This window comes from Neodiprion fabricii, chromosome 3, assembly GCF_021155785.1.
Source record: "Neodiprion fabricii isolate iyNeoFabr1 chromosome 3, iyNeoFabr1.1, whole genome shotgun sequence".
In the NCBI taxonomy this organism is placed as follows: Eukaryota; Metazoa; Arthropoda; class Insecta; order Hymenoptera; family Diprionidae; genus Neodiprion; species Neodiprion fabricii.
The window spans coordinates 24,941,346-24,962,814 of NC_060241.1; the positions used below are offsets into that span (position 1 = coordinate 24,941,346).

At 40.7% G+C, this 21,469-nt stretch overlaps 1 protein-coding gene across 1 annotated transcript in view; it reads right to left on the reverse strand.

Annotated features, from left to right (window-relative positions):
• Window positions 1–21,469, reverse strand: part of LOC124177853 (Fanconi anemia group J protein-like) — a 69,051-nt gene that overhangs the window by 2,527 nt on the left and 45,055 nt on the right. Inside the window, exons 4-10 of the mRNA XM_046560723.1 lie at window positions 10,859–10,936; window positions 2,647–2,739; window positions 2,257–2,404; window positions 1,631–1,723; window positions 1,350–1,443; window positions 1,036–1,260; window positions 359–592 (exon numbers count right to left, since the gene is read on the reverse strand). Of these exons, the coding sequence (XP_046416679.1) occupies window positions 359–592; window positions 1,036–1,260; window positions 1,350–1,443; window positions 1,631–1,723; window positions 2,257–2,404; window positions 2,647–2,739; window positions 10,859–10,936 (965 nt within the window). The remainder of the gene's footprint in view (window positions 1–358; window positions 593–1,035; window positions 1,261–1,349; window positions 1,444–1,630; window positions 1,724–2,256; window positions 2,405–2,646; window positions 2,740–10,858; window positions 10,937–21,469) is intronic.

Consider the following 21,469-nt stretch of genomic DNA (forward strand, 5'->3'; position numbering starts at 1 on the left):
TATTATATAATAATAATTTTATGAAACATATCGTATAGTACGGGTCAGGAGCGAAAGTTATCGGAGCTTTTGTGCAGGTATCCGCTGCAGAATTGAATGATATAAGTTTAAAATAGATGAAATTTTGGCTTGATTGAGCATACGCGGTAATGATATGGGAGATCTTGGATGAGAAATTTTTTCCAAGATAGTATATATAACCAGGGAAATGTTTAAGAATCTAAAATTGAAACCTTGTTCATTTTTCAGCGACAGAATCGCTCTGAGTTCGGTTCGAAAGCTGACAGAAACTTCTATAGAGTATTTCAAACAGATTGATTGTGAAAAAATATAATTTCTACAAATATAATTCACCTACCACCGTATTAAGGTTATTGACGTGAATGAATTCCACAAGATTCTCAAGATACGTTTGAATTATTTTATACGTAGCATTATCCTCCTTTCGTCTTATACAAAGCAGCTTGGACTCGGCTATAACTTCTAAAATTTTGTCCACCCGAAAGTACAAGCTTCCCACATCCCTGCTCATCTCTTCGATATTGTGAGCTTCGTCAAGAATTACGATGTCACCTTGAAGATTTATTTGCATCTGTAATTGCGGATAGAAAAAAGATAAATACACTTATACATATTTGTACATGCATATGTACCTGTATTGTGTATTGGTAGGATCATCACTACACGATCAATGAAGTTTGTAAATATAACCCTACTTAAAATTTTCATGCGATAGATCATAAAATGTTATGAAAATATATAAGAAATCACATAATAAATTACAAACGCACAAATGGTCAGATATCATGTATACCGGACATACATCACATCAAAAATCATACAGTCATCCATACCTATAGTTGATATATGATTTTTGATCTAGTATATCTGATGATTCATAATTTTGTAATTTATTCTGAGAATATATGTTTTATCGAATTTACAGAATAAATCATGTAATAAATTACACGCTGCATTATTCCATAATATTTTACGATTTATAATACGAACGTTTCCTGTAGAAAAGAGACTCACACTTTCGCGTATATTTCGATCAACTAAATAATTATAAGGGCAGAAAATAATTTCGGCTTCCATCATAAGATCTCTCGCTGCGAAATAGGGGCAGGCTGCTTCTTGTTTCCCAACTTTCACCAAATCTTCGATATCCCAAGGTCCGTTGATTCCTAATCCGTGTAAAGCCCAGTTTGTCGATATTCTAGTTCTAGTTTTTTCATTGAAATACCTGCACCCTTGACCCTGCAAATCAAATGCAACGTTACACTGCATCGTGTCGTGGGTGTCTGCTTTTGAACATTCAGAACAGATAACAATAACATTTTGCGCACCTTGGTTGGGTCGAGGAGCTTTGTGCATAACTCGGTTTTATTCTGATCACCTCCCTGTATGCAAGTGAACTCCCTGCTGCTCAAAATCGTCATTCTGTTGAAGTTTATCGTAAATCACACGATGATTAGAAATAATATCGATGGTAAAAGAATTGTTGCTCATATCATTTAAGAAAACGAAAAGTAACGTTTGGTTCGTCTCCCTGAATCTTTAACATTGTAAAATTTCGCAAGAAACAATGCAATAAGAAATTGTCTTATTTACGAAGTTATTCACTTACTTTTTATAGGCGTACGCAGTTTTCTTCAATTCCCTTACTACTTGCTCTATTTGCTTGTGCGTCCGCGATCCGTAATATATTTTTGGTACCTTTCTGAAACGTACAATGACGGTTTTACGAAAGTAAGCAAACGGACAGATATACCAAGAACTTCATCAAAATTTTGAAAAAATTTACGTGAGAGTTAAATTTTGTTACACCGTGACGAAAGTCTAGTTCTAGTTACTATACAATCCTCAACTATATTTTAACCTAACTATATTTAGTTTTTACCATAACGGTAAAATATACTGCTGGGTACAAAATGAAACTAAGTTTTGTAGCTGTAACAAGAAAATCCAGTTTATATCACCGTACTTTTTGATTGTGGTCGCTCGGACTATACTTCCTCGTAATTGTTGCAATAATTTGATGCTGGTGCAATAATAAATTTTTTAATTTTGCAATTTTTAAATTTAACTGAAAAGATTTAATAAACTAAAGATATTTAATGTTGCAAGAACAACTATAATTACAATAAATAGTTGATCGTAGCACATTTACTTGTAATTCCGAAGAAATTCAAATTGGTACGACTTCAGAAATTGAATTGATATTGCTGATGGAATCTTGAAATCTAACCCTACCTTTTTACTTTCTGGATTTCAAAGACTGCATCGGGGCTGACATCTATTACGATTTCCGTGGACGTCTTCTCGACTTGGCACGCGGAATTTGGCGATTGCGAATGACAGATTTTTTTACACGGTTGAAATTCATTGTCATCGGAAATGTCTACAAAATTTTGCAACGGAGTAAAAGTAGCGTTATTTTTGTATTCATCGAAATTTTACCTAACACAATTTTAACATTACTATCAACTGAATATTTGTCATCAATATATACTCTATAGATCTATAATATTTAGTGTTGACAAGTATCTCATTTACAAATTTAAGCGTCCGTAAATTATTTTTTTCTTTAAACATCGTTTATTTATTATATAATTCTGTATGTTTACCATTTATAACACGTACCAATAACATTGTTCCAGTTCTGCGCGCAGCTCGGTTCAGGTTTAGCATTTTGCGCTTTCGCAGTCGATGGAGCGCATTCCTCAGCGCCTTTATCTACAACAATAAATTTAAAAATCGGATGCGCACTTATGCTTACACCAATTTTATAATGATTTTATACTCCAAAGACTGTAGCGCAGTGACACAGTTTCTACACTGTACGAAGAATCGAAGAACCGATTTGATTCGAAAAAATTTCGTCAACAACGAGCAAGAAGAAAAGTGATCTGCAGAATAACCTTCTATTCGCTTATAATTCAATCGAACACATCTTTCCGTGAGAAGAATCGTACAATTGAATGTTTTCAGGCTATGCCATTTTTACTCGCGATCTACTGAATCAATTTTTTCCTATTTATATACACGAACGCCGTAAACAGATTTCTGAGCCGAGAAAGAATAGAATTTAAGTTCTTTATCGGAATTTCAGGTAATCCCAGAAATTGCGAAATGTGAGTTTGTCGAAGAGTTGAAAGCGAAGGTGCGCGCACGAGTGCCGGTACAGTCAAAACACGGCAATGCAGAGAATTGAAAAGAAGACGTGTCCCATTCAAAGAATGGGCCCGAAGAATGGCCTAATCCGAGAAGAAACTCGCCGACGCGACTTAAGCCCTTTTGACCGTTGAAAGAGCCGCCAGTCGAAGTTGTTCGCTTGAGCCGTTTGTTCGATTCTAAAATCGCGGGAACAATTGGAATCTCGTATAGACTCTCTTCGTTCAAATCCTATTTATTTATTTCATCTCTTTTCTTCGGATCTAATCGTCTTTCAAATTCAAAGAGTTAAAAGCGACTCGCATCGAAGCTAAATTTTCGATTTAAGCCGATTCTGCTGCACCTTATACACGCGCACAAATCTCTTCTCAAAATATCTATAACGAGATTATAATCACAATGTATAGTGCAATCTGTATGCGATTATACTTACATGTCCCAGTCTCATACATACTTACAACGAATGCATTACCTGCCAATGAACAATGAACAAGTTTCCGGCAAGTTTTTTCTATTCCAAAATACCTATCTGCACTACAAGTGTTTATAGACACATTTCACAAATATTCATATCAGTCACAGTCATTGCATGTAGGATTGCTGCGCAGGTTTCAATGATAGTAAAAAAGAGCGAAATGTTGCTCGGTTGGTAAAGACCGACAACAGTATCCTCTTAACAGTAATCTCAAATCTTACCGCATTTATATACTAGAGATTTTCCTCGCTATCTACTATATACCTACTTCACAACCTACAACTGTAATATAGTGCAAAGCTGAGTACGAAAGGAAGTCAGTCTTTCGTTACCGCATCAGCGTGCACTTTTTGTGCGCAACTACTCTCTGCCACTTTTTTACATCCAATACGCCACTCTATCCAGCACGAATGCATTATTAACGTTAGAACGTCCAAAACATGGTTGCATATTTCCGCTACACGGCACGCATCGCTTTTGTCGTCCAGGGCATTGCGTAATATGGTCTGTAACTGATCGAGACAAGGGTATACCGAACATCGCACGCTTGGAAAACGATACATGATATCTAATACTGGACGTATCTTTGCACTTGGCAGAATCCGTTCAGCCGGCGACGATCGACGCGGCATACGTCGAATACTCGAAGTTTACATAACCCCTGTATGCCCGCGATGTGTACGTATACGTGTAATACGTCTTGTCATCATCCCCGCAAGGTCCTCCTAGATCCAAAAAAGCTCAACAGGCTGATTAAAGCTCGGCACGTCTCTGCTTCGCTTTCAATTAGATTTCACCCGGATTAGGATCGCGTTACGCTCGGATCACCCGGGTTTCGCAATCAAATCCTCAGACGGTGAGGAGGACCAACCGCACCAAGTCTGACCGCGCACGGGTTTCCGGGACTTGGTAAATTAATCCCATCCCATCCCGTCGTATCCCGTCCCCTCGTTCTCTACCTCGACTCGTCAAGGATCCAAATGGCGAGGAGAGGCGAAGCCTTCTAAGGATCTTTATCTCCAGGTACAATAACAACAACGGCGATGATGACGATAACGATGCAGTGAAGGAGAACGGAAAGGGCGCAAATGAAACAGGAGGAGAATATGCGCCGTCTTGTTTCCTCGAAAGAATATTTTTCGCACGATGTGTATTTTGCACCTACAACTTACCTCTACCTACCCCATCCGAGTTGCAGCGCCTGCGGATGACGAGGACGAGTTAGCGCCAGTTTGGGCACTGGAGGATCCTCCAAGGACAGACGCGTGTGTATAGGGGTAACTGAGGGTGACCCGAGCCGGGAGGAGAGCCGAATGGAGGCGCCGGAGGAGCGAGGGGGAGAGTCAGCCGAGGGTTAAGATAGGGGATCGGAGGCGCGGGATGGGCGACAGAAGTGGAGAGGGGCCAATCAGAGCGCGGACCTCGAGGGTGCCGTTGCCAGGCAACGAACGGTGCGCAGCCAACACCCAAGGGGAGAAAAATCCCTACAGGCTTTCACCCTCGGATACAGTCCGGGGTAAAATTTCTACCCGATTTTCCTCGCCGGCATGAATTTAATCGTAAGCTGGATTCGTTGGATTGATTACGACTCCGTCCGTAGGTTGGGTCCAACATTTGTCTCTCCTCGAAGGTTCTGAGAAATTTCGTAAAATTCGGATCCAATTTATTAAACTTCATCACCATTGAAATCGAATGAATTTCAACAAATTATAACGATGAGGTTGAAGATTCAAAATAATATACAGTATGGTTTCATTGCACAAACATCACTGGCAATATTTTTACAGGATTTGCAATATACCGGAGGTATAATTTAAAGAATCAACACCATTTATTCACAACCACATAAATAAAGGTCATATGCAATGTATCCTTGTTGTGTTTAGGCCTTGTATATTTGTATATTTCTGGTTATAACCAAGTGAAAATGTCATCGATTACGACGCTTTCTGCCAAACACGTGCGTCATATTCGACTCTCACTATCATCAATTATAATTCGGGTTATTTGACGAACGCGTGTATCACACGACTGCATCAGTATTTTTTAAACTTCAGTGATCCCGGCATACGTGTGTAAGTACGAAATGCAAATGAATACCACGCGCAATGCACTCGATAAACTCTAATTAACGTATCTTTATCTCTTTCCGATTCTTCTGGTCGTTTTTTTCATCTCGACGTCGAGACCTACAATAACCGATATATTATAATCACTCCTGTGTTCGCTGAATGATTTGTTGTCTTCGATGACAGCCGTCGCGATGCTCGAATACGAACGATAGCGTAAATCATTCGTGATTCATAGGCTATACCTTTGTCAGAAGTCTCCTCCTGGACTCTGCTGCAGTCGGACAAATGATTGAATTCAGATTCCAGCCATTACCAGACAGTGATAACGCGGATTAATTATTCGCGTCTGTTTCTTCCTTGGCATGGTATACGCAGCGCAGCTGTGCTCTGAATTCATTATTTTCCGTAAAAGCACGGGGGGGGGGGAACAATTTACCAATGTCAATTCAGTGAATGCGGCGAAGAATTAGAGGAAGATGCAGCAAGAGCGAGAAGAAGAGAGACGGGAAAACACAGGCACACTGCTGCCTCTTTGATAATTATAGAAATTTGCACTCTTTAACGATTAGCAATTTTTATTCAAGCCAGCTACGGTGCGTGTCATACATGTCCGAATTAAAATCTGGTGTGGATCAGATAACGTGATAGGATCCTTATCAGAAATGTTATGTCGCGTATGAACAGGTCTCACTGTCAGGCTCTGAACAAGCAAGTGAATTCGGCCTTGATCGGGTGCAGACAACTTTTGTCTGAAAATTTGATCAAGTATTAGGCAATATGGTAGGCAACTACTAATCTATTTTATCGTTTCTCTAGTCTTATCTTTATTTCATCAATATTCATATATGTTTTACTCAGATTGTATCTATATTCGATCTGTTTTATTCATTTAGACTATCGCTACCTGTTTAAACCTATTGTTTCGTCTCATTTATTTATTCATCTGTCTATCCTACCTCACTGCCTATTTATTTTATTCGCTTATATTACCTTATATTATAGGCTAACATTTCATGTTTGTTATCTATTCCTTGTTACATATTTTCATGGTATTTTCAGTTGTCCTTTCTAGATTCATGCATTTCTGTCTGTCCTGTATGTAGTATATTAATTCGGACGGTACTCTTGGGGGGCATTGTCCCAAAGTACGAAATAAACATGGCTTTCTCTCTGTCTCTCTCTCAATATGTAGGCCCTATCAAACTAATACCCCGGGCCCTGAAACTGTACCAGTAACGTATCCTAAGCAAGCGTTAGTATTAGGCTCTGAAAAGGCACTTACTTCAGATGTTTACCAGTGAAGTTGAACGGACACCAGAGAAATTTGAATTCAGCCGTCATGAGATCCTAATCCAATTTACCTGACTACCTAATCTGCACTGCTGATTAATCAATTAGAATAATAAAAAAAAAAAACATTTTTATGCGCTGCTCCCGTTCATCGCAAAGAACGAAGCCACGGACAATAAGCTCATCGCATATGAAAAAGTCCCTAGGGTCACTTTGGGTAATGGCAAGCGCCGTCACGCACTGTAATCGTAAAGTTGACCGAGGGATATTTCTAAGAGAGCCTAAGAATTTTTTCCGTGAGGTTCCTTGCGATGGCCTTTATGTCAACGCGTCGACAGCAACAAGAGGCATGCACTCTTAATATTGAGAAAACATTTTTTTCTTTTTAGGTTACAATATATCTGAATTGATGATCCTGGAATTAGAAACGATCAGTAAAGCGTCAGTTTACAATAACGTTTTAAGCAGAAAAATTATAGCTACAACAATTGGTGTGCACAAGTAAAAGTATTCAAATGAAAAAATCATCGAATTAAAGTAACGTGAAATAATTACGTTGGCTTCTTCGCTCAGATCTGAATCGTTTAACTGACATGATTCAGGAATTACTGCGCTATCGTTATGTTCGCGGATATAACGTTTGCACACCCGTGGCACAGAAATTATAATAAAATCCACCGTCTTGTGTACATAATTCGTACGTAGATAAATATATATATTCCTGTGAAGTTGGTATGCGTGCAGACTCAATACCTTGGATTTGGTAGCTGCAACTGAGCGGAGTAGTCCTTTCAGTTTAAGGGCTTGATGTCCCGTTGTGATTTGTCAAGAGGTCGGCGGGGATACCGTCGAGTTCGCCATTAAGCCGCGGTGGGTGCAAAAAATCAAGTACCAATTAATTCGCAACCGATGAATTCCGGCTCTGGAAATCGTCGCTAATTGGTTTCACCGCAAGCTTGACTTCTCCTGGTTCACGGAAGTTTGTATACACCATAGCTGAAAGTTTTTATCCCCAACTCTGGGGACACACCAGCAACCACCCTCTGATTTGGAAGGCGAATTTCAATACAGGGATATTCGCGACCGCAAAACTCAGCAACTGTTGCGCTGCCTTGTCGTACGGTTAACGATAATATTGTTGACCAAGTTGAACCGCGACGTTCTCTAATTGCTCGCACTTGCGTTGGCTTCTGAAAGATTCAGAACGTCACGTCGTTACCTTGATTCCGCAAACAAATTGGGGATTAATACTGTAATAATGTGTCAGCCATTTTGAGGATCTTGTCAATTTTGAATTCGTCGATCGTTGAATATCGTCGACAGTTCAATCCTTGGATCACATATCGTTCGGGTTATTTATCATCGATATTTGCCAGTTTATATGATGCGACTTCGACAGTTTCTGCGTTACGTAAACACTATTGAAAATACATTCCGTGTGTACAACGAAAGTTGAACATTGTTTAACGTTAATATTTCTATTGAATAGGTATATTGTCGTAAAATTTTGTGTCATCAAGGTATGCACATGCGACGTGTAAAAAAACGTATATAAATATATATATATATATATATATATATATATATATATATATATATATATGTATATACGTATGAATATTGAAGTACGATACCCTGGGAGATTATAATTTCGGCAGGATCGTGTATATAGGTAGATAGACATAAGGTCGTCGCTGAATGCGGATTATTAAAGATAGGTATTCTCGTGGCGTGGCACACGTGTGCTCTTCGCATTAATTATAGGCGATGCCTACTAAAAGCGTGGCAGATGCATTAGACACGAAGACGGTCCTGAATTCGAGGGGGGCAAGGAATGGGGCTCGACGTGCCAGTCGAAGGCAGAGAGGAGATCGGGGCCTCGCAGAGTGTTATTGACATGGTGGTGTCGCACGGCGGCCATCTTGGCCCGGTGGCACCCCTCGCCGTGTGACAGTCAGCCACCCTTTCAACCCTCCAACGACCCTCCCTCCCGACCGGGACAGGCTCAGAGGGTCCCGGGGCTCCTGTCGCTATGGCGACCACCGGCACACACCCCCGAATCCTGAATCCTGAGACCTGAATCCTGAATTTCAAGTTCTAACGCCAATGGAAGACGGAAAAATCGACTCCGTCACATCGCGTCGGTCGTAACAGTTTTTAATGTCGACAGATATATCACGCCTGATCATTTCATCCTCCCGATAGCTAGGTCAGGTAATGACTTCATACACGATTATATACGACCGACAATCTTGTGTCAATATAAGTTATGTCTTGAAATTATTTTTTGCAATATTTGAATACTCACGGCTTTTTGTATAGAGCACTAATGCTCATTACAATTAAAACATTAAATTTGTCGTATCACTTGTGATTCTTTCACATACCTGAATAATAAACTAACTTTACTATCGAATACTACCACATTCGTATACCTCATAATGGGCTGATTATCATCACATTATTATTAAGTACACTCTGCAGTTACCTAATGCAACCATGAATTAATATGATGTAGTCAGATGCAGACATGATAATTACCTTATACCGAGATCCGACACACTGACCAAGAGCATATCAGAAGATTGAAAGACTGTTACTCAGACGGAAGTAGATGCCTTAGTGCAGGAAACTGATTTATCGAGATAAAAGGAATTGTTTTACACCATTCTTCGCCACACCACAACAAAAAAAAGAAAAAAAAATCGCAGTCGCGGCAAGTTTTGTACAAAATTTAATGCAGAATATATATCAAGATTGTCGGATAGCCAAGAATTCTCAAACGCATACCCAAGAGTAGAATTGTCAGACTCGTTTGCCTGGATGATAGTTTCATCATACTTTACAAACGCCGATACAATATCATCCCAGTGACTGGCGATAGATGTACGTCCTTTGTACCTGGCGTATGCCTGAAGCAAGCAAGTGAACACCAAATAGGAAATGACATGTAATAATATAACACGGGATATAGTAAAATAGAACAAACAAAAATCACGAAACACCAAAATCAGTGAAAGCATACAAAATACTGAGTCGCCTATTTTGTATTTGGGTATAGATGCCTAATTAAATGTTTTACGATATAAAAATTCAATCTCGACCCAATTTCAATTGCGTTTGGGCAGCATTGTAGTAACAGAAACTGGAACAAATGCGAAACTTTAGATCCATTAGCCGGTTTACTGGCATAAAACAATTCCAACTTTGATATTCATGAAAATGTACAGTTCTGAAAACTGTCATCTGCAGAAGCGTCGAACTGTGGCGAAGTTCAGCAAACCCTCTTGCTTTAAAATTTTTCGTTCATAACAGAACAGATGCCTGAAATTTCTTTGAAGATCCATCAGACACGCTTACCTTGTGCATAAACCAATTCAAATACATTTCGTACGCGATGTATTTACGATATTTCCCCGAGGCTTTGTCCAAGTTCCTCACATTGCGTATAATTTCGCGAAAATATTTCAGAATGTAATGCATATCATGCGTCGCGTATTATACGCATGAATTTCCGTCGAAGATGAATTAATTCATGGTACTTTATTATAATAAACAAGTTTTTAAAAAAGGGTGAAAAACTGTGCAAGCTTGAAATAATAATAACAACTTAATGAAAATAAAGCGATGCGAAATGTTTCGTGATCATAAAATTTTCTGAAGACGTGCGAAGCCGTGCAGATCAAAATTTCGTCGAAAGATTACCGTCGTATCCGTCCGCGCAAACAGCGAGATTGGGATTCGATTCTTGAGTTGCAAAACCATATTCACAAAAAATTTCAAAAATGGCTAATTTTTTTTCCTTCCCTCATTTTAAAGTATAGTAATTTGCCGTGATACTCACTATCAGATTCGGATTCCGTTTCGTACAATGCGGCATTCGCATTCTCAAACACTTCTTCAACCTGCTGTCGGAATTCCTCTGAAACAAAAATTTCAAGAAGATTTAAAATTTCTTTCGTCATATCCAATCACCGGATGCACATTCGATACCTACCGATAATATATTAAGGTCGACAAATCAGATGGGAATAAATTGTAAATGGAATTGAACCAGTGATTTGGCCCGTCGTATAACGCATGATGCACGCTTTAGAGCACGGACAATCAGTTATATACATGGGAGAGTAAAAGGATCACCGGGTTCCCGGAGGCTGAATACGAGCTTTCGCTAATGGGCATTATATTTCGAATTTGTATTATACGAGAGTTCGGATTATGGGCCCGGCCGTCACGGGCCTAATAACTAGTCTGAGGCTCTCCGCCCATCTGATATACGAAAAAGGGAGCTCGCGTATAATGTGCGGAATAAATAATAATCATCATAATGATGTTAGGAGAGTACGAAAGCTGCTCAACTAATGCAATGCTTGTAGGTACGTATAATGGTAACCGCTAGACGCGGTACGCGGGACATCAAACATACCGCCGAACCTCCCTGGCGTCCCTCCTCCCCCCCCCCCCCTAGCCACCCTGCGCCCTTTCCACCCTATCGTCCTCCCATACGCGATACTTCGACCAACCGAGCGACTGGCTCAGGTATATCTGCGTACCTACTCATGCCTCGAACGAAAGTAACTAACGCGAACTAATCCTAAGGAGACTGAACAAGCGGTAAAATATGACTAACGATAAGCTGGTTGGACTTTGCAACAAAGGCCAAGTCTGACGAACGAAATGAAGCTTGACGCTTGCGCGATGCGAGTTCTAGAAGCTGTGTCCTTTTCTTGCTCACAGAAAGCGTAAGCACGGGATTTCTGGCGTCACGATGTCACGGCATAACTGAATCGGTGAGGTTAGCGTGATTTTTTTATGAAATTCGTGGGAGTGTTTCAAAAATTCACCGATCAGGAAAAAATTGAGATGGAAATTTGAGAAATCTCATCCATGCTCCTTTTGATTAGCAGAATGAAATGAAATGAAGTAGCGAATATCAGAAATTCGAATCTAAAATAATAATTATTCGATTTGAAAAATAAAGCCCTTGCACTTGAGTGATAACCGTTTAAATCTCACAGTTCGTACGTTTACCGGTTGTATAAGGATAAATAAATTATATACCACAACCTCACTGTTGTTACTGTTTCTGTGAGGAAGAAGATGACACGCCTAGAACGTGTGTCTACTGCACGAACGAAAAACTGTATTATTCCCGTTAAATGTTACTTGTTTTCACTAATATCAAAGCCTACGCATCACTGATGTGAAAATACCACAGCCAGTGCAATTTTACATGCATTGCAGAATACAAATATCTATAAATAAGTTTTGTTTTACGCAACAATCAGGCCAAATTTTGTACCAGTATAATTGGGGTAAGGGTCAAAACTTGACCGGCAGAGATATCGAAATTTCAAACATGCAGGAATAAAATAACGACAGATGAACTGTTCGAAATCTTGATTTCTCAAAATGACACTTTGTAGCAGTCAAGTCTAATCAGTTTATTTTGTATGGGCGTTTCTTAGTAATTTGAAAATAATTTCAAAAACATATATCTTAGTCGGACATTGAGAATCCTGTTAAAAATGTTTTACAATCTGCAGGAACATCATCTACTTTGTTGGTAGGTTCTTAACTATGTTATCTATTTTAGTCTCTGCCTCAGCAATATCGCAGAGCCTTTGATACTCGGCATCTTGATTATGCGGATAATCCGGAAGTCCTTTAATGGTATTGATTAAACCTCTGTCTGAGTTATTTCTTATTATACATAGCCCTAGATACTGTCCACAGTAAATTATCCGGATTGTGTTTGATGTGGTATCGTGTTGATGAAATGGTAATATTGAATATCTTTCGAAACCGAACAAATCCATGACACGTATTTCAATTTCATATACATGTACTTGAAAATATATTTTGGTGGTTATCGTAGGATTTCTAAAAGTCACTTTCAAAATCGGTAGTCTGTTGGGCGGTAGCCCTGGCCACCCTCCTGTACACTTAATTTTCAAATCGATTCAAGTTACAGGTTAAAAGAAATTCAATCCGCTGCGATAAACTCCATTTTGACTATATTTATGCCAAGATATATTTTGCTCTAAAGAAGCAACGTAACACATTTGTTCTACAATAAATTTCGAATTTGATACAGATACCTCCTAGGTACACGTTGGTTCAATTGTCATGGAAGGCCATTTTTAGCTAAACAAAAGGGGTGTGTACGTTTGCGTGACAGAAAACAAGTTCGCAAAGAAGTAATTGAACACGAATAAAACTCAGCGTACGTATGAATGCTCCATACACGTTGGATATTTCACAAGTTGACGCGTTGTTATGTGGTATGAAAACATATCGGCCGACCTTTTCAAAGGTGTTCTTAACATAACTAAAACTACTAGTCATTAATTTCGGAGGTCAACTGTTCCACTCGTGCATTCAATGATATTTAATTATCCGTGTCAGCGATGCATTGTAGAGAGTTGAAGTGTATAAATACTTGGATAAACACGCGTAGCACACACTAATGAACATAATAGAATTGGAAATGCTGGTATATATTAGACGGATATGTTGAAACCGCAACAGTCATTGGAATAAAAAAACTGAATTGCCCCAATGATCAACAAGAGTATTCTGTCAAAAATGACTTGAACATAAATTTGCCTGGATTATTCAAAAAGAATCTGTTCACTGGTTATATAAAGTGTCCCATGACTTGATACCCAAGCTTTGATAGTATGAGTCAATCAATAATTCTTGAAAAATTATTTTCGAGGAAATTCAATTACTCTCGAAGCAGTTAGCATCTACCATTTGTGTGTGTTTGTGTGTGGGTGCGTGTAAGATACGCCCAAATTTCGAATTTCTCAATAATTGTTTTATGTATCGCAAATTCCAGAAGAATGGCTCGGCTGATTTGGACGAAGTTTTAGTGATACATCAAGTATTCGGCAATCGGGAGAAACGAATTTGTAGAAACGATACCTTGTCACCACATTTCAGATCGGTGTCTACTTCTTCACTGCGTACAGTCACTGCGTTCGGGAATCCATCGGTGAGGAGATGTACCCCTCGCCCGTGAGTTACGACGAAATAAATCAGCTCATTAAAAATACCAAGGAAAATAATTATTCCGAAAACACACTGAAAGTGCCAGTTTTTTGTCTAACACCGTTGTTTAGAGAGAAGGCAAAAAGATATGGATCATCGACGTGGGATCCGCGAATTAGTGATGAGAACGAGTGTGAATGAAACGAAAGTGATGTTGAGATGGAGAGAGATAATGAATGCCGATAAACGAGATTTTTGTTGGCTTCGATGAGGCGATACAAACCGTATCGCAAGAGAACGTTACAGAGACTGATGATTTTACAGAGCAAGAGAACACATAGATTATACACATACATGATTTCGAGACAGTAGACAATACATGAGATATAGCTGATAGGTTTTGAGTCGCGACACGGGCAAGAGGCGAGATTTGACGCAGAGACGGCAAGTAAACATTGCACGCGAGTGTGCGTACATGTGTGAGGACGATTTTGAGTGTCGCGAGACACACATTTAACTATTCGATACTTTGCCGAAACAACCGTGTAACATAATTAAATCTTGAATATACAGAATATTAAACTGTGATCGCAATATTTGCTTACAGTTTTACGGAGGAATGGCCAAACTCATATAAATTCAGTAAACCCATCGCCGAGGGCTTAGGCGCCAAGTTTGCTAAGGATCTACCGTTCGTAATTTTTAAACCATCAATCGGTAATTTTTGCCATGTCAATTGTTTACATTGACTTTTGGATTTTATTATGTGTGTGCAAAAATATTTTTTCGTCACTGCGCACGTACCTGTTGCAACTGGGTATTGAAAGTTTTTATAAACCACCATTGAAATACGCCCTAGGAGTTATAAAATGTGAATCGTCATTTGCCGTGATGTAACTTGGTGACTTTATGCAAAATCATCAATTCGTACGTGCGAGATAAACCGGACGAAAACCGCAGTAAGTTGGAAATGAATGCAGTATTTAAATGTTGCTTTGTCGCGGTAACGCGGTGAAAACTATAAATGGCTAAGGTAGGTATGCTTGGTAACAGATGCAGGTAGGCATCCTACACTGCAAATCAATTATAGTTCATTTCAGAATGTACAAAGTTGCACTTAAGCTTGGAGAGACATGGCGCGCCATGGAGTATTTTGGCCACTTCCAATGGGATTTCGAAAATGCGAGCATTCGACACTTCTGGAAGCAGCTTGGACCTGAACATCAAAAAAAAATTCCCATCGGCATGCGGAACATAGATTGAAATGATTATTGCCTCAAAATGGTCACAAGTCTTCGAAAATTTATCTTCGGGGATGCCCAATGCGAACGAAAAACGGACTAGACGACGACACTTTTGATCAGATAAATCCGTATTTCTACATTACACCTTTGAAAGTACCGAAAGGTTTATTGATCTTTCATGCTTTATATACTTTCGTATATTTCAGCCTTTACCTTATCCATGTAACTCTGGGCCTGGTATTCTCCATCTTAGTTCTTTGGGTAATATGGAAGGTATGTCATGGATTTGCAGCCCAAATACTTCCTGTTCAACAATTCTAATTGACCTCCACACCACAGCACAGACAGATCATAGTTGACAACTGGAATTCGGTTCCATGCGATCTAAATCCATGACCTCGAAAGCATCTCAAAAGAGTTCTTCAAAATAGGTACTATCACGAAAAGAAATGTAATTTGCTTCAATCTTCGTTTTGCAAGTTTCTGTATACCTGCACCTCGCCTCCATTCGAATTGTATATTATCACGTACTATTCCATAGTATTTCACACTTCCACTGTTGAAAAATTTATCACCTTTCATACCATTTCTTGACTTTTCGATCCACGAAATGGACACGTACAGATGAAATAACTGTAATCATGAAATTTTTTCCACCATATTTAAACAATGTGTAAAGACAAGAGCAGAGTTCACACATGCCCGATTCATCATCTCTTGTCTTTTGAGCAATGGTTTTAATCAAATATGTGCAATCGAAACGCAGATTGAGTCAACATGAGTGTAGAAGAATTTCTAGTTTTCTAGAGCTGGCCAACCTAGAAGATCTTTTTCTAGACATTAATATGGCACAAACAACCGTATAATTGATTAATGTGGTACCTTTGGCTTTAATGAACGTATTTTACCACTGAAATTTTGAAATGACTTCGATCGGCTTATGAGCACCCGTTTGTTGAACTATAAGTATCGCACAATAAGTCACCTTTTTTCCATATTACTGGCATTAGAAATAAGTTGTAGGGATGCAGCTCCGAGTTGTCTCGAATAGACCGTTGAGTATCGATTCATTGGGAGCACACGTGGTGAAAATATGTAAATTCAACTATAATTTGAACTTGCGTATTTTATTTATAAGAGGAATAAGAAAGAATCCTTGACCACAAATCACCCTCAATGTAAGTTTCAATAGTTGACGTCTTTTCATATTATGTAAGAATACATCGGCCAAACGCTCGAGGAGGTTCAATGAACGTTCAGAAATGCTAATCACAATTTTCAGTGAGAAAGAAAAATGAAACCTTGAAGTGATTTTGAGTCGACTGCTTCGGATTCTTGAGTCCATTCGTCAGTTTTATCGCATTCACCATGCATCATTCAGTTGTATTGAATCAGTATTTCGATACTTAGAACACAAAAGAACATCCATAAGTAAACGTGAAATCAGGGCAAGATTAAATCGTGAACAGTTCAGCTAGCATCTATAAAAATCGTAGCAAAAATTCAACGATCCATTTTCTGTTTTTCTCCAAAAAAAAAAAAAAAAAAAAAAAACAAAAAAAACCGGTCCTTCGCATACTTTACAGTCAGATTCAATACGTCACAACGATAATCGTACGAAGCCAAGTGACCTGGTCGCTTGGCCGAGTTACTACGCGTAGACTGAGCCGCTAACAGCGATATGTATTATGCAAATAAATGAGGGGTATGTCTCGAGTCGCGTAACACAGCCTTGCAGCGTACAAGCGTCGCAATGACGAAGTAGTCACCTGGTCGTAACTTTTCATTATTCAAAGAGGAGTTCGCTGCCGCCGTAACAAACGGCGAAGGTCTTGTCCCTAGTTTGGCCAAGGCGAGTGCGTGCCGCGCCTATAAGGGTGGTCGGAGTACCCCGAGTGAGTTTCGCGGGTTCAGAATTCTGTACGCCCTGCAGAATCCTCTCTGATCTCCGGCGATCTGGGGACCCAGGATACGACCCGAGGGAATCAAGAGACGGACAGAGACGACAAGCGAGAGCCAGCGAGGGAGGGAGGGCGAGAGAGATATTCGCTCATCCCTATCCCTTATCCCTTTTCGTGGCTCTCCCCCTGGCTCCGCGCGGCTCGCAAAGCCCCGTAATGAAACCGTTTTACCTTCACCCTTCGCAGTGGTCCTGCACCACAGAATGCCTCGGCGGGCTTAACTATATTATTCCACTACACGTACACGGCTACACGCACGCATGCGGCACAAATACGCGGTGAACTTGTATCCGAGGTCTGTCTATACACTCCGTTGTAGGTACGAGAAACTCGGCTCGAATCCTCCAGGTCTTCTGAGAGATTACTACTTGTAATTACTTCAGCCCTGGGGACCGCTTCTCAGCCGTCAGAGGGTCTGAATTTCCTTTACAAAGTGTTTTGATCATCGTCGCGGACGAGACCCTAATTTTCAATCGACTCGTCGATGTACGAGTTCTATCCTCAATGGATGAAAATTGTCGGTTTACTGTGAAAAAAAAAAAATGAATCAAAAGTTCGGCTGGGTTGTAATTCACCATTGACGAATCTGCGATATAACCTATGGTAAATCATATACAATTTGAATGGTTGTTAACACCATTCCTTGGAGTAAATTATAGTGTATAAAAATGATTGTTCAACATGCTGCGTTTCAGAACTACAGCAGCTCTCCAGTTTCTAAAGCTTCTAATGCACGAGAATTGTTAATATTCCTAGTTGTAATAATTAGTAACATCTTTTTTTTCGTATAAGTGTGAGAGAAGATGCTCCTTTTCATTCCAAATATAAATTTGAAACATCCTGATTATATTTTAGTACGTAGTTACATTGGGCGAGCTATTGTTTCAAATATATTAGGGCCTAATGCCAATACCAGAGCAACTAATCATTTTCCTGCCGAGAGACGAATGATGTCTGTAAAAATCGGAGGGTTAACAAACATAAGAGCCAAAACCTCGATCAAATGATAACAGCTAGCAATGGATTGGTGGATTAGAAATCGATACTCCGTTCGCGAATTCAGTTGTAATAAAAATAAAGGAGAAGAAGTGAAAGAAGGGGAGAATATCATGCTTTTCGAAACGGTATTCATAATACACACACTTCAACTTCCACCTGCGTCACAGACGACGAGTATTATTGTTTCATATTTTTTGTTTTTTTTTTTTCCATTTTAATTTCCTATTTCCGATCCCGCCAATTAATGCCAACCGAATCCCGTTCGCCATCCGTTTAGGCATAACCAAACTCCAAAGGGCCCCGACTGGTAGCGGTGGCACGTGTACGCGGCAAAAGGTTCCGCTCGGAACATTTTGACGGCTCCGGACTTGAAAGGCGGAACGGAACAGCTTGTCGAGATACGGATCTGACCAATCATAATACCGCATAATGGCCACTCGTCCGTCCGTCCGTCCATCACGAGCGACAACAAAAGCGGAAATTAGTCGGCTCGGTTATGATTCTTTATTAATTGACTGACATTTCCGTCATATTATATTGTATACCGCGTACCCTTGCCAGTCCCTCAAGCCGAGCTTCGGGGCACAGATTTAGAGATTCTTTATAGTGGAAGTTAAAAGCAGAAGGGATTTTGTTAGCTGTGATCAGCTTGCTTGAGGCAATCCTTTGCTTTTTCTCCTTCGAGAAGGTACCACTGCCAGAAATTACCGGCTTAATGAGGAAGCGTACCCAATTCGAAGTTAAACTATAATAATCGATATCACGAAGTTTCGCAAAGAAATTAAACTGTCTAAAAACTATCAAATTCGAAGCAATCAGTGTGGTAAATATACATGGATTTCACTGCGTAACGATTTTCACCGGAATTACACGGTTTTTGTGTGGCTTCGGGGTCGTTCAATAGCCAATAATCAGGAAATTCAGACTATTTTATCAATGATTACAACGATGCAGGTAGATATAACTGAAGAATTACTGTTTTAAACGTTACGGTATACTAGTGGGACTCCCATTGAATGCCCAAGTTATGTAATCGAGAACATACCTCGGCTATGGGAAGTGAATTGAAATTTCTCCCATACCGTCGACATCGATTTATGGGGTTTAAATATGCCTGCATACGACAGTGAGAGAGTTCTGCGTAATGTTAAAGTGTAGAAATATCCGTGGGCAAAAAAACTCGCGTAGTCGAGTTCGGACGGCTTTTTTCATTTATAACGTTGTGACGTGCGACGAATGAAACGGCTGGCTGCTTCTCTAAAACTGCAGCATGTCTCGAGGGTCCTTTTCCGCCACCCTGTTTCCACCTTCCATCACGGCAAACCCTCTCTCGCAACCTATCCCGAGGTTTGCTCGTAATAATTACGCGAAACCACTAATTACTGCCTGGCAGTAATCTCGGCCCCTGCACATTCGCATCGCCCACGCATATAAGAGTGTAGGAAAGAATGCGGGGGGAACTGGGTATATACGTACGAAATCTGAATTGAAAGCGTGCGCGGATGTAGAAATTATACCGAGGATCCGCGGTATCGGGCTTTTATATTCCCGCGTTCTTTGCAAAATCAAGTCACGTGTAACGAACTGCGTGCTGCAAAACAAGAATCATTAAGTACCGTCCTCGAATATGAATTGAAAAGATCCTTTTCCGACCATTGTGAGAAAGTTGAAGAAGCCAATGGCGTAAAAGAGAAAAGAAAAATTCACCGAACAAGAAAGAAGAAGAAGAAGACGAAGAAAAAATCGATAGATGTCGGCAATTCTCACTTTCTGCAAACCGCCCCTATTGTGATGTACTTGAAGACCGAACTTCGCCTGAGATTACGCCAGGATCCTCCATTGTTTCTTCCACTCGATGAGTTCAAGAACCTGGACAAGGAGAAGCGGATCCTCATCTCGACAATTGTCATCGCTACATAAGCCGCGTGTATAGCTGAAGAAGTGGAGAAAACTCGACTCGAATTCACCGAGTTCGCAACGCGATGAGGGAAAGCGATGTAAATACCACCGTGCAGGGCAGGTTGATTAATTTTTTAGTCACAAAGTGCACCAAGCGCCGCATGCCGTATGCTGCAGGATTCGCGCACCGGAAGCGATGGCGGCGACTCTATAAGGGCACGCCAGAGGCAGCCGGGAGAAGTTTGCGATTGGTTGCCAGCGAACGTTCGCATATTAACCCCCTTACCTCACCCGGCAGTACCTTCCTACCCTCATTGACATTCCAACTTGAACCCCAAGGGCTCGACGTGAATCGTATATTGTGCGGTAAAACCGGCGTCGCGACGCGACGCGTCCCCTCGGGCGAAACGGACATGGCGGACGTCGCGTTGCATTGCCATTTCTAAACCCGTATATATCGCACGTGTATCCAACAGGTATCGGCGCGAGTCGATATTACGCGGGCAAAGTTTCGATTCCGCAAGGAAGCGGTTGACTTTCGCCCTTTGTACCTCCTCGTACCACTGCGAAGTTTTTGGACGGCGAAGCGGTCCTTGTATCTCTTCGACGTCGAGCTTCCACAGTTTTTTCTCCCCTGCATCTCCGAAGGCTTTAAAGTTTCGAAGTTGGGTTAGGTTAGGTTCAGTCTATCAGCCGGTGCGGCGCTGGGCAATTTATTCATCGCGGAAAGCGGCGCGCACCCCATTTGCCGCTCACGTGACAGCCATTTTAATTTTGACCCCCCGAGGGCCTTTGAGTCTCGTCCCCCGCGGTAGCGCGTCAGCCTTCAACGACCCTCTCATTCCCCATTCCCCGTTCCCCATATCCCATTCTCCGTTCTCCGTTCTCCGTTCTCCGTTCTTCACCCTTCGCCCTCGAGGCTCGCCCTCTCTCATCATCGCTGCCCCGTCTATCTCTCAATCTCAAATCGAATGAAAGCCCGGGATAACCGCCAGCGTTTAATTTCAGGATAAGCCAGGGATAAGTTCAGGCCCCAACCCACTTCTCAGCCGGTGAACGCCGAGCGTTGCTGCACCGATGTGCACGCTGCACACACCCAGCGGGACAAGAGAAAGATCTGCATGTGCTCCAATATGCCCGGCCATACGTTTGATTGCGAGTGACGCCTCTCCACGCACGTGACGTCGACCCGCCATTGTTTACTAATATTGTTTGTTTGCAGCTTCTCTATACTATACGCTACCTCTATGGAACCGATAGAGCGTCATATCGCGATTTTGGGGGTGATTGAACAATAGTTTCGAGATATGCATATACATGTATATATTTATATGCATATATACATGTATGCGTACG